Genomic DNA, 14535 nt, shown 5'->3' on the forward strand with positions numbered 1-14535 from the left:
TGTCCTAGTAGGAATTAACAGTCCCTTGAGGGGATTTTTTTAAAGCTTTTTTTCAAAAGTGGAGAAAGTCAACACATACAAACAACAGCATATCAGGAGCGTGTGTTGTGGTTTTTTGTTGTTTTGTTTTCTTTGTTTTTTAAACTTTCCCTGTTCCTTCCTCCCTGACATAGCTGGCCAAGGTCATCCTGTGTCTTGCAGCTGTGTGCCCTGTACGTGTCCTTACTGTGCTTTGCTGTCCTTTTGGACGAGCTCTTGTTTGGGTCACGTGCCCATTCCTTCAGTGCACATGCAAATCATAAGCAGCAAAGGAAAAAAAAATTATATTCCTGTTTAGAAAATACCAGATTGAAGCAGAAAATTTAGGTAATGGGTATAACATCAATACTACAATTCTCTTTTTAAAATCTAGACAAACGCTGTATCTGTGCTTTGTTCTGGATTTATCCAGGTTGTTCATTAGCAAGACATGTCATTTTAAGAATGGCATTTAAGCAAACCCGGCTGGTTTGCTTACATTTAAATGAAGATCAGCTCAGCATGAAGCGTGTTGGAATTGCTCCTTGTGAAATTTTTCTAGCTGGGACTTTTTAATCTGCTTTTGACTTTACCAAATTAAATGCTTTTGTGTGGTTTTTTTTTTTTTTCCTTTTAAATTAGCATGTTTAGGGAATTGCCTTTCTGTTGGACTTATATCATGGCTATCTCATTCCTTCACTCAGCAGAAGGAGAAAAGCAAAACAAAAGTTAAAGGATATATGTGTGTGGAAAACAAACAAACAAAACCAAACCAACAAAAAACAACACACACACCCCCCCCAAACCAAAACACCAACCAACCAACCAAAAAACCATACACCTCCCAAACAAACAAAAAGCCCCACCAAATCAAGTCCTACTTCAGAGGAGACTGACTTTACAAGTCTATGTTGAACTAGAGAATACAATTCTTGCTGCTTGTCACCTTAAGTAATACGAAAGTTTCCAGTGTAGCTAAATTACAGTGTATTTACATATAACATGTACCGAGCTTATATGCTTCTGTTTCATCAGCAGAAAACTGGACTGCTTTCTGCTCGAGCTCAGCAGTGAAGGTGGTATTGTCAAAGCTCTTAACCCAAAAGCAGGGAATTTACACCTGATGCAGTACCGTTGATTTGGTTGATGCTAGGGAGATAGCACTATGGTTGCAATCCGATCCGGCTTGTAACCAAGCTTTTACAGAGTGTAGTAAGTTAGGATTTTTTTTCTCTTATAACACAGAAGGATCAAAGAGTGAGTTCAGTGATACACGGCACATATCTTTGGATGTATGACTTCCCATCCCCTCCTGCAAATAGCCACCAAAATGATTTCAGGCTATAGGATTGGCTTTCATATGGGAACAGTATCAATGTATCAAGAATTTTTCCTTGGAAAACATCTTTCATCAAGTGGCATCACATATCTTTCTTTACCAAATGCTATTGTTATTAGCACGGTAGCATTGCTTAGGACTAAATTCTCTTTAATCAGCTGTTTTGTCTTAAACACAGGAGAAACAGCACTTGTAGCTCAAAGCAGTGCTTAAAATGGGGCTTGCATGTGGATAAGAATTCTGTGATTTTTAAGAGGTTGTGGTCATTCAGCTGGATAAATGTGGAACAACAACTACTTAACTACTGAGTGTGCTGGTTTGGTCCCTGCTGGCAGATGAAGTCTTAGGAAACTGAAGTCTTTTAAGTGAAATCAAGAGTTACATATTCAAAGATGGCAGAAGTTCATAGCGTTCATACATGAATGTGATTCCTATACAGATTTTGTACCTTTCATGGGGATTCCAGAGTTGGACTCACAGTTAGAAATAATTTACTTAATGGTCTTCTTTGAGTGTATGTAATATAAGTTATGTAATTCATCTCTAAAATATATCGGAGACGCACAGTTTATAAACTGGATGGACTTCTGGATTGCAGTTTGGATCTGTGACAGCTTCGTATTTTAGCAGAGGAGTTTAGAGGAAGAGCAAAGTCTTTGAGGCATGGCTCAATACCATTTAAACTTAATGGTTTAGAAAATTGTATTGACTGGGCAGCTTCAGTGCTTGCTGCCTTTAAGGATCTTGTTTGAATTTCCACTGTGCAAAAGGAGTCCTGTGTCAGTAGCTACACTGGAAACTGATTTACGAAGAAGGCTCTGTTTGGAGGAGAATACTATGTGCTCTTTATCTCTCTAAGCTGCCCTGCGCTTTTCATTAGTTGGTGCTTCTCTAGGAGGCATTCCTCTCATGCTTTTGTTCTATCCCCTTTTTTTCACAACATGAAAGAAAACCCTCTGTTTCATGTGCTCCGTGGAGTTCCTTTCATCCTTCAAAGTGAAGTTACTTATTTTGCAATGTAATCGCCTGTATGAGCTTGCTTTTGAGCTATAAGGCTAAGTATTGTTTTTGTTGGCAGGGTTATAATGTTTACTCACTTATCACATGTCATTGATTGATAACAGTAATGAGGTAAATAACTGAAGGATTTCACTTGCTTTCTTTTTTCACTCTTCTGTTTCTCACAGGTTCATTGCTAAACCATGTGCCTTAGGCCTTAAAGTCCAAGCCAACGGACCACAGAAAGCTCAACCTAATGCTATCCTGGAAAAAGTTTTCACAGCTATTACAAAGGTAGAGTATTTAACTAAAATATTTGCCTTATAAAGTGGGATATGGCACTATAAACTATGTCTGAACAAAACAAAGCTAGCTGCTAAATGCAGTGGTGCATTTTTATAGCTAAAATCAGAACATGCAAATGCCAAGGCTGTCATTGGCATGCCAGCTCGAGCAGTTGTGCATCCCTTCGTGATGTCTCCTGTAAGCTTTTAATCAAAAAAAGTTGTTACAGAAACACTTTGTAGGTGCCATATGGCCACCTACTTTTTTCGCTTCTTATCTTTTAGACATTTCCTCAAAATTGTCAGGGTTTTTTTTTTTTTTGAAAAAAGAGTGAATTGTGAGCTGCTAAGATCGGCCTTACTGTGTTTCCCATGAAACTTCAAAGCTGCTCCTCTTAGGGGAACTGCCTGAGCAGAGGGTGCTGGTGGCTTGCTGGTGTCCCAGCTGTTTATGTTGTGATGAATGTCCTTTGAAATTGGAGGGAGGAGGAAGAAGCTAGAAGAGTCAGTGAGCTGAGTGAATAATGTTTTAGAGCTTGCAGATTTTTTTTTATTTCGGTAGGAAACAAGTTTTTCTCCCACCACTTATGTCTCTGTCTCTACAGCTCTCACTGTATGACATCTCAACTAAACCTCTATGTCATCCTGTCCGTGCTTTTGAAGCGTCCTGAGTTTTCCCGGGACAGTGATCAGATGTCCTTCAGTGTCTTCTGAAGACCTCAGTGGTCAGCCACTTTGTAGCGGAAAGGCCTGTGGAGGCCTGAAGGATGAAGCCACTGTGCTGCAGGAACTTGCCAGTCCCACCTCGGCTCCAGGCGGTGGGCACACCACAGCAAAGGCAACAGCCTAAACTTCAAAGAGTATTAGAGTCATAGAAGGCAAAATTGGATTCAGTGTCAGGGACAGTGAAATATGCCATGGATCTGTCTTGCTTGTGTGTCCTACCCTATCCTGAGATCACCATGGCACTGGTGTGGTTTTTGTCCTGTTTTCAGAGAGGGAATCACACAGACCTTGTTTCTAAAAGCTGCAGCACTTGTGTGCTAACCCAGACTCAGATGGAGGAATAATGGGATATTTTTTATTTTTATTTTTTAATTTTTTTCCTTGCAGAATCTGGTAGTCCAACACAGGACCTGAGCGTGTGAAGTGATCTAACTAGTGCCTGTGAGTCATGGTAGGAGCTGGCACACATGGCTTCCAGCATCTAGTGCCCAGAAACGAGTGGGAAGAGCTCCAAAGGAAAGTATCTACTTTCCTCCAAGAGTTTGGTAGGGCTTTCTGGTAGCTGCTGTCAAAGAAACAGTCCGATTTAGCTAGTGGCCTTTTTTGAGTGATGTGCAGCAGTTCTCTCTAGTCAAGCTCCCAAGAGCTGCATCAATCATTTGATTTTTCTGAAGTTACAGAAAATGGCTTTCCTTAATGTTCCATTGAAAAATTAGTGGCTACTTTGGTTGACGAAAAAAAAAATATTTTTTTGTTGAGATGGATGGCAAATACTCCAACCCTTCTCTTGTCTCATCCTTTCCCTTTCCTTCCTGTCTTTTCCTGGAGGCTGATAGATGAAACTTCAGCCTGATGAAAGCTTTGCTGTTTTACCTCTTGCAATGCTTAAAAAAAGTCTTTACCATGGCAGCTCTTGTATCTCATTCAGTGTATGCATCTGGCTTGCAGAAATAAAGCTAAAGCTCCAGAAAACAGATTGTCGAAAAGCTTTTACTGTTTCCTTAAAAAAAGAATGTGATATGGGGAAATACATAAATAGTCCTTATGGAGTACCGTACATGTAGAATTGCTGCATGATTGGAAACATGGCCTATGTGCTCTACTCCATATAGTAGTCGAATTAAGGACAGACTCATTTTCTTTTACCTTACCTCTGCACTGGTTTGCAGCCCCTCTAATGGAATAAGAGTTCCACACTTGCTGCTTTGGAGAATAAGTGTGTGTAGCTAATTTTACAGAAAAAAATTGTCTCTCCCTGTTGTCAAGGTGATTTTCCTTTTGAAGTTGTCACTTTGTTTAATGACCTCATTTTTTAACATTAACATGCACAAACAGGGATGTATCTTCTTTCCATGTCAGTCAGACAACTTTCACTACTGCAACAGTCAATAGGACAAAGATCCTGATGGAGGAGGCTGGAACAGGCATAGCGTGTGGCAGGCGGGGGCATGTTTGTAAGCCCTGCTGGTCGAGAAATGCATGACATTTTATCCCTACTTACCACTTTCCAAGTTTCACGCAAGTTCTCATCCCATTGTCCCCTTTAAGTTTCTTATCAGTAATAACCTGCATGCAATATTTACAGCATATGTCCTTCTATATAAATAATAGTCACTGTATACTTATTTTGATGTGGATCTGCCAGCAGAGATTTCTGTGAAAGTAATTTTATTTCTACGTATCCATGTGTCTGACAGGCAGCCTCTAGGACACTGAGAAGTGATTACAGTGGTTCCAAATTTAAAGTGGAGTTACTGCAGTTGGGCAAAGAAATAATCTTCATCCTTCTCTGTTCTGTAGCATCCAGATGAGAAGAGGCTGGAGGGCCTCTCCAAGCAGCTGGACTGGGATGTACGCAGCATTCAACGTTGGTTTCGACAAAGACGCAACCAGGAAAAGCCCAGCACTCTTACAAAGTTCTGTGAGAGCATGTAAGGATGTGTGTTCTCCTCTTGAGTCTTGTCAAGCCTGTCCCCTCATCAGTTTTACCCTTTGTTCTTCACAGGTATTTTTGTAGACGGGTAGAAAGTCATACAAATTAGTAGAATATAAATTCTTGAATGGGAAAAAACATCTCCTTTCTCCTGAAGGAGTCAGATCGTACTTTTTGTGTACTTTCAATGGTGAAAAGCTTTCAGAAATCAGTTGTTTGTGATTCTATCCTGTCAGGGTGCCAGCCTGATCCTTTGAGACAAATGGCCTGATGTTAGACTGGAAAGCTGTCTTTACAGCACAAACTTTAGCTATACAACCTGACAGACATCTGAGATGGAGGAGTGAAAATAAAAGCCAAATGGTTTGTTAAACCCCTTCTTTGTTTTTTCTCATCCCAGGCTTATCCTCTTTTTACTATCCCATTTCCTTGGGTGCACTGAACTCTGAGAAGCTAAAGGCTCCTGTGCTTTCTTTAGGAAGTTATTTTTCACCTGCCAGGGTTTTCTTCCAAGGGATCTTTCTCAGCACCCAGCTGCTCTTCACACTGGTTATCTACATAAAGGTGGTTTTTCTAATTAGACTATGTTGGTTTTAGTATCTGAGTTACATTTCCATGCCAGCTGGATTCAACATATCAATACTTAATCTGCATTGAAAGAGCATGGAAAATTAAATTTACTTAAAATATTTACATGTTTTTCTTAAAGGAGGACTGATAGACATTGAATTCATAACAACATACAATGAACCGATCTAGTTTATTTGAAAGACTCATTAATCCCAAGACTCAGCCCTCTAGGACTGCTGAAAATTGTTCCTTTGATGTGGAAGTTCATGCATTTAAGGCAAATTTTACATGCTCCAAATCAAGACACTTGGCAAATATTGCTGAGGCCATAAACGAGTATTGGCTTTATTACACCCTGTTGGTCAAGTAGTTGTGTTATTGCTGGCTTAAAACTCTAGTTACACTTTTTGTTAGCTGGTGAGAAGTGTTAGGTAGAAATGTCAGCAGAAATAGAGGAAGCCTATTTAAGTTAGAAAGGAAATCTTAGTTAATCTTGTTTTCCAAGTTTTGGTGTGGTTTTTTTTTTTTATTCCTAACAATTCATAAATAACATTTTAAAAAAAATTTCAAGGAAAAAAAATCACAAAAACACTGCAGACCAGCTAGAGAGGAAGGGTGTGTGTGTGTAGATACCTACGTAAAAAAAACAACTTGTGGAATATACTGTTGTATCATTCATGCAGATTTCCTAAACATATTTCATACTTTGTCCTTTTGTAGGTTTCCGAAGTACTTTCCTTAAACTTTATTTTCCTGTGGATACATACAGGAAGGTTCATAATATGGTCCTGAATAGATAACGTATTAAGGCAGTTTTTCTAAAGCCAAACCATACATGAAATGTTATTTGAATAACAACTGATACTTATTTTCAACTAAGGACTGAGTAGGAGAGTTACTATTAAGCATATTGTCTCTAGCTCAGAGAATTATAGTCCTTTTTTTTTATTTTAGAGGAAGAAACATAAAGTGTCTAAAGATGATTGACCTTTAATAAATAGAGGAACGTAACTGTCTGAACGAAACTGTCAGAAGTCATTTCCTTGGTACAGCTAAAATCCGCCCTACTTAATATTTAATAAAGGCAGATGGGGTAAGGTTCTGGATAAACCTAGTCATCCCGTTGCCAGCAGCTGGTGGTCTTGGAGTTACTGATTTTTGAGATCAGTGAAGAGCAACCTTTTTTCTACAAGGGTTGTAGCTGTTAATGTATACACTTGGCTGCTTAACTTGTAGGAAAGGCTGCGGAATCTTGGGAAAAAACGAAAACTATTACTGTTACAGCTAGCATATTTGGGCAGTATATTTGACTGCTTCTGTAACTCAGGTCAAAGATTTCACTCTCTCACATTAGTGCCAGCGCATCTGGGCTGACCTAGAGATAGGAAAAACTTAAATGTACCATGAAATACAGGCACAGATAAGAAATTTATGGGTGCTGAACATGCTCCTTTGTGGCATACATTACAGAAAAAGCATGCAGATGAGAGCTATGAATGCAGACTGGAAGGTAAGGTCAAGCTGTAATGAATGTCATTAACTTATGCTGACAGAATTAAGTGCCAGCTTTATTTAGAGAGAGCCACTGGGCATTACTGCAATACGTGTACTTAATAGTAAGGATAATGCTTGTCCAAAAAGAAGTGAGGTGGCATAAATAATAGTAAGTGTATAGTTCAGGTTCTCTCTGCTCGTGTTTGCAGAAGGTGCAGTGGGAGTTGCCTCTCCATCTCTATATGTACATGCTGCTGTGAGAATGTGCTGTTACCCAGCCGACCACGCGTGCATTGCCCTGGTGGCATTTCCAATGGTGCAATGTGTGCCACCAGCCATCTCATCACACATGCTGGATGGAGTTGTTGGCAGGTAGTCAGAATAGCGTGAGGAAGCCAGGGATACCCTTTTTTCCCCCCGCAGTATGGGTGTTAAATGGTTGTCTACTTAAATCTGTCCATCAGGGCACTAAGCATGGTGCTTCACTTCAGTATGTGTGGAGCAAAGAAATGCTTCTGTATGAGGTCTGTAGCCTTTTCACAGCTATTGAATGCATGGGGTGGCTTTTTGGATGAAGAGTCTCTGTGTCGCAGCTGCCTTGGAGCTCTGAGCTGCATAAAGCATGTGTTCCCATGACCGTCGTGGGAAGGGGAGTACTCCAAGTTTTCAGTAACTGGGGCACCAGTGGAGAGTTTCGTAGCCTCCAGCGGGGAATTTCATAGCCCTGACAGAGAATGAAATGTGCCCTTATGTAATAAGCAGGCACAGAGCAAGCAAAATGACAGTGATCCCCACCTACAGCTTCAACTGTTGAGCTGCTGTTGTCCTTCCAGAGAAGACTTCAGTTTTGCTGGCAACTGCATTGATTGACTATGACTTGGGAAGAAAAGTGACAGAACCCACAGCAAATGTGGAGCTGCTTAAAAAGAGCTCCAACTCTTTCTACACGGAGACGATTCAATTTACTACTAGAAAAAGCATTCCTTGTGCCCAGAGTGGCTTTTCCATGATGCAAAGTAGAAGGCAGCTATGCCAGAAGGGCTGTAGGCTGCTTCTGCCTTATATTTCTTGCAAAATAAGTAGTGTGGGTACTATCTAAGGTAGAGAAGCTTCAATAGGACGAAGCTGAGATCGAAACTCAAAGATAAACATACTGGTCTGGGATGAATGACACCCAAGATCCAGGCCCAAACAGACTAAACCAGTAACTTAATCATTAGATTGTTCTCTTCCCAGATTTCTTGCTTTCTCTACCCCTTCCCTTCTTTTTCTCTTCAAGTAACTTCAATTCTGGTCCCAAACAGAATGCAGAAAAACTACAAAACCTACATTTTTATTTCTTTTCAAAATTGAATTCCTTTGCTGACAGCCTTCGTCGGATGTCCTGGGCATTAGCAGATGGTTATATGAAGAAAAAGGCAGTAATGAAATCTCTGGTCTATGGACACTGTGCCATAGCATTGTAGTGAAAATAAATTACTTTTCAGGGACCTTAACCGGCAGTTACCCCATAGTTTTGTGTGTCAGTCTGAAAGAGAAGGTGCCATTTTATTGTCGGAGCTAATGGTGAGACTTCAATGGTATCACGTACTTAAGATTTCAGATGTTATGGTGATAAATAGCTATACGAAATATGAAATGGATAATTTCACCAGGTGAAAGTATTAGTCAGAAAGACAGCAACAAATGGGATGCTGAGGATTATTTTACTAGCAAGTCAGTGCATTGTTTCTCAAGGATTTGGTGATTCAGACATGAAATTTGGAGTTAAGAGCAGCGTGTTTGTAGTTGCTAGGAAAGGCATCCACCTAGTATAACCTCAGACTGTAATGCTAAGGCACTGAGCCTACTATATTAGCTGCAGGGGAGTGTCTGTCCATAGCTTTTCTTTCTCTTGTGGGAATTTAGGCAGTTTTGCCCCTTTCCTCAACTTGCAAGATCCAAGGTGCGTAAAGGAGAAGAAAAAGTGGTGAACTGACTGTGCAAAATGGACTTTTCTACTGCCATGCATTTCTGTTGTCTTTTATTCCTTTCTTTCTGTCTCCATGGCACAGCGTAACATCAAGAGAAGACAAACTTTCTCATGAACAAAGGTAGGGTAAGGACCTTGTGCTCTGTAACTTGAGTATGCAGCATATGAGAAAACACAGAAAGTGGATTACCTTGAATCTTTTCCGAGGTTCATGTGGTTTCTGTGTTATTCATGGAGAGTATATGCAGTACTTTACAAGGCTAAAAGTTGTTTTTGCAGAGGACTATCAGTCTATTTATAGGCAGGTGATACAAATTGGATCAAATGCTCTAATGACTCTACTGAAGCATAGTTATAACACAAAAATGTATTAAAAAAAAAAAAAGAAAAAAAAAAAAGAAAAAAAGGTGTCTGACCACAAATAAGTTCCCAAAAATGTCTTGAGGAAGAATGTCGCATCTGAATATAGCGGAATGTGAATTCCAGGCATGGAATACGCAAGTGGGGAAAGGGCTTCAAGGTATGCTGGGGATGGCTGAGAGGATGTAACTCTTGGAAGACCATGAATGGTGACTTTGCTGATTGCCAGACTGAATATACAGGGTCCAAGAATGTCTTTGTTAATGTCTCATATGTCAGAAAGCCAATGCAGTAGTGATTCCCAAACCACTTCCAGTTTCTTCCCTGTGCCTAGGTATATCGTGCCCTACGCACGCTTCCGTATGCGTAGGTATATCTGTTTTTCTCAAAGACTAAATAGTATAGAAACAGCAAGCATCCTGTCCTCCTCCCTTGTTGTCTGGAGCGAAGGGAAAGAACCTGTGATGCCCAAAGTTATTAGCCTGGGACTTTGGAATGTCATCAGGCGCATGACTTGTCTGTCCTACAGCTATGTGCACTTAAGCAAGCTGTTTATTAGAGACATCTACATGGTTTCCAAGGAGTGGCTGGCAGAAACATATGGCCAAGAGTTTTTTGAGTTTATGCAACAGTCTGCATGTGAAAACGTGGAAACGTGCAGACTGAAGAGCCAAAGATATTTATTTTTTTTTTTTTTTTACCCCTCATTCGACTGTAGAAGAAGCTTGGATGCTCAAGTATCTGTAAGCGGGGTGTCTTTGAGTTTTAATCTAGGGTAGAGAAGAGTCACTGTCTCATGTCCTAGCCAGAACATATTCCTTTTCCTAAGGAACTAAAACTGTGTTTATGCATGTTGCTTTTGGGGAGATTTTATCTACCTATAGCTGTATATATATACGTGTGTGTGTGAACATGTATGTGTATAGATAGAGACAGATATATGCAGAATTTTTATTTTTTTTTACTTATCATGCAAATTTGTGTGAAAATTTTATGGGCAGTTTGCCACTTCTTGGCCATATTGCTTTTCTCCGCTAGCAGAGTAATTCTTTCCTACAAAATTGTACTGGAAAAATAACTATGCGAGGGAAAGAAATTGAGACACCTGCTTGGTTGTTGAAATTCTGAACTGTGCTGATACAAATCTTAACAAAACACATGAAAGAATTCATCAGTCTGTGCTTTGTGTGTAGCAGTAAAGCACTAGAAAATAAATAGGCACCAAAAAGCCTCTAACTCTGAATTTCTAATAGCCTCAGGCCCTCTTAAGTCAGCTTCTGAAACACTGCTGAATACAATGATCTTTGAGATGCAAGCAAAAATATGTGGTAAATGGTATTATGGGTCCATTTAATTCTGATTTGTGAATATAGGTTTTCAGCTGCCTCAGTGCTACATGCAGTAGAGGACTAACCAGTTTCACAGCCAGAAAAGAGAACAAGGGGATGGGTCTGTAAAACCACGCAATGTGCTGTGGGGCGAGCGTGATAGTCACTGTTCAACGGCCATAGAATTACCAAATCTCCCTCGTTTTCCTCTGCTGTTTTCAATGGGGCAGGAAGGACTGTTCCTCCTTGCTCTCTCCCAGATATGAGGCATAACTTCTCCCCTGCTGCTCTGGTCTGTTCACGAGATCTAAAGCACTGGTAGCTCAGCCAGCTGCTTGGTGAAAGGGAGACTGCGCACTTAACTAGTATGCTGATAAAAAGTTAGAGGTTTTCCTTGCTATTATAATTCTGGATTATTTTTTTCTTCTTTTTTTAACTGGGCAGATACCTAGTTCTGCTGCTCCTTCTCCTCATAACGGCTTGCAGTGGGCTGTCCCCTGCTGTGGGCTGCACCTGGGTGCTCCTGGGGCAGGTGCTTCTGTGGACAGATGGTCATAGGACAACAATCTTGCCTGAAAGGGAAAAGCATCAAGGAAAATCCAAAATTTCTGGAAGTCACTGTGAAATAGCAGCAAACTCTGCAATGAGGCATAGTACTGGAAGCCTCTAAGTAATTACTATGATTTCTTTCTTCCGGAATACTTTGTACTGAAACAGTTAATAGGACTGGTAAATGTTTATACGGGTGAAAAAGTGAGTAATTTGCATATTTTTCTTGCTGATCCTTAACTTTACTTTTCAGTATTTTAGTTAGCTTTCTGTGACCTTGAGTGAAATATTCATTGGTGCTTCACAGAAACTGTTAGGATATTGGAGCAGCTACTTTATATTTCTTAGTGGTGTCTGAAGAACGCAGTATTGTGTGATACCATTGAGGAGTAGGAAGTGCATATTTGTGTACATCTCTCTGTGTCTGGATGTAGATATTTTTATTTTCTCCCTGCTATGGCCTTAAAACAAAGGGAGTTGGGCAGAAATAATAAGAGGAGCATTCCCTCAAGCACAATAGCTGGGTTTATAGCCAAGAGACTGCTTTGGCTCAGGTCAGGCAGCAAGGTGGTTTCCCCAAAGCTGCTAACTCAAAACACCACCATGTTAAAATAGACCTGTAAAGGGAAAGCCAGGGAAGCTGTCAGCTGCTGTGATTGACCCAGTTTCTCTGAGTGCCAGTGTCAAGCTGAAGAGTTGCCAAAGCTAACTTCTTTTAGCCTATGGGAGCATCAAGTCAAGGCTAGACGGCGTGAATAGAGATTTTTTTTTTTTTTTCTTTAAATCCACTCAGCGAAGTGTAGCACTTGGCAAAATAAATTTTGAGGCATCATAATTTACTTTGAAGAAGTTTTTCAGTGTCGCTGCTGCTGCTGTCTGTACGCTCCAGCTGTGCCAAGCTTATTATCTCAGAATGAAAGAGGAGCAACTGCTACATGATCTGTCTTTGTAAAACAATGTACCCATTTCAAATTATCTCAGAAATTACTCTCACTTAGCATAAATCTTCATGGCTGGCAGGATTTTTTGTTGTTGGAACCAACAATTTTATTTTTATTTTTTATTGTAACACACAGAGAGCCCCATCCACAGTTTTGATTTTTATTTTTTTTTCCATGTGACGTCCTTAGTGGTTTTTACTAATTACACTTGGAAAACCAGTAAAAGTTGGATCTAACAGCCTTACATCAGAAGTAAAGACTACTTTAATGGTGTTTCTGAAGGTCTTTATTGATTACTTTATTTATTTTTTCTTTACTGAATGTCACGTATGTAAGTAGTGTGTATCTTTCCATTAAAAGATATGAGAACTTCATATCAATGAATCCTGATAGCAGTGTGTCATAAAACTGCCTGTGAAAGTAAATTGGTGGCTCTTAAATAGCCATTAATTGCTTGTAAAGCATGAAAAATGTTCTTGTTTGGTTTGATTTTTTTTAAGCACTAGAAAAAGGGAGTCATAAACCTGCTTTGTGATTTCTAAGGTAGAAATGCTAAAGAAAGAACAACTAATAACAAAAATAGATTCTTGGTATGATTAAACTTGTGAGGTTCTGTTATCCTTTTCATTATGTTAAGTGTCTCTCTAAAAACAGTAGCTTGAAGATCTCAGCTCTCATTTACTTGAAACAAAATAACGTCCAAAAAAGTCACCTTTGCCTTTACAATGGAACCAAAGCTGGAAAGTAAGGGTGCGCCTTCACTGTCGTGCTCCATTTTGCCCCAGGGAGTCTCGTCTCCCACGGGCTGCGCTTCATGAATACCTATTGGTTACTGGACTCCCTTCTGTGGCGATGCTGCTACCTCTTTCCAAAAGGGAATGCAGGCGCTATTGAGAGGATAATTCATTGAAAAGATAATTCACTCCAGAGTTTCCTCCAGACAGATGACATGGATATAAAATTTGCTAAATCTGACTCTTCCACCTGGGATAGTCTTGTTATTCAAGTGGGGCTAGTGCCTCTACATTGTGCCGTAGGGCAAGCAGCACGTGCTTGGTGTCAGGCTATGAAAAAACATTCTGGCATGGTGTATTTCAGAAATGCAGATCCTTCTTGCAGGGATGGAAGAAAAGAAAGGGGCGGGGGGAGGGGAGGACGATAAATGACAAAATAGCCTGCACAAACCCACAAATCCTCATGGTGTTTGGATATTTCGGAGCTATATTTCATATGAACGTGAAGCAGATCCTGGGCATGTGCTATCCAGTGTTCCAGTCCTGAGCACTGTGGATACGAGCCCATCCAAACCAGCTGATCTCTTGTAACCTTGAACTCTATGATTTCATAGAGTCTGGGTAAGGATTCATACACCGGGTGATACAGATTTAATGATGGTGTTTGTGTAAGGCAAGGGGGGAAATCAAAGGCTAGCTCCTACGCTGCTCGGGAAAAGCTGTGTTTGAAGGGAATAGAACTGCTATTAGTGAAACTTACAGAGCTGGGTTGCCTGTCACTATTTCCTATGCTGCTAGACTGGTGTGAGCAGAACAAACTGTTCCATTGTCATTTTTGATTAAAATTTCCGTTAAATGTAATGTGAAAGTATGGTACTTTGCAGACGCATATAGCAGCACAGTGGCTGTAGACGCTACAGGGATTGTGCAAGAGATCAGAGAGACAAGTGAAAAAGAGAGAGTCATCTTAGTACAAGATAAAAGCATATGGAAACAATGACTTGTATAAAGAAAATGAGAGAGAGAACAGCAACTGCCTATCTCATTGTGCAAGAACCAGGTGGTGGTAAATGAAAAAGAGCACATTCAAAACTGAATAGTGAAAACAGTTTTTCACACTCTGAGTAATTAAACAGGACTTTATGTCTCTCTCGTGGAATTCATTGCTCTCCTGAGGCAGTAATTTGTAATTAAATGGATTGTTTTATTTACTTGGGCAACCAGAGTGTTTGGTATTGTGCTGATAAAAAGATTGTATCCATAGTTTGCTTACAAAAATGTTGTGAAA

At 40.1% G+C, this 14535-nt stretch overlaps 1 protein-coding gene across 1 annotated transcript in view; it reads left to right on the plus strand.

The window, feature by feature from the left end:
- Nucleotides 1–14535, plus strand: part of CERS6 (ceramide synthase 6) — a 134684-nt gene that overhangs the window by 36603 nt on the left and 83546 nt on the right. Inside the window, exons 3-4 of the mRNA XM_054209702.1 lie at nt 2545–2650; nt 5167–5297. Of these exons, the coding sequence (XP_054065677.1) occupies nt 2545–2650; nt 5167–5297 (237 nt within the window). The remainder of the gene's footprint in view (nt 1–2544; nt 2651–5166; nt 5298–14535) is intronic.

This window comes from Rissa tridactyla, chromosome 7 (assembly GCF_028500815.1).
Source record: "Rissa tridactyla isolate bRisTri1 chromosome 7, bRisTri1.patW.cur.20221130, whole genome shotgun sequence".
Classification (NCBI taxonomy): domain Eukaryota; kingdom Metazoa; phylum Chordata; class Aves; order Charadriiformes; family Laridae; genus Rissa; species Rissa tridactyla.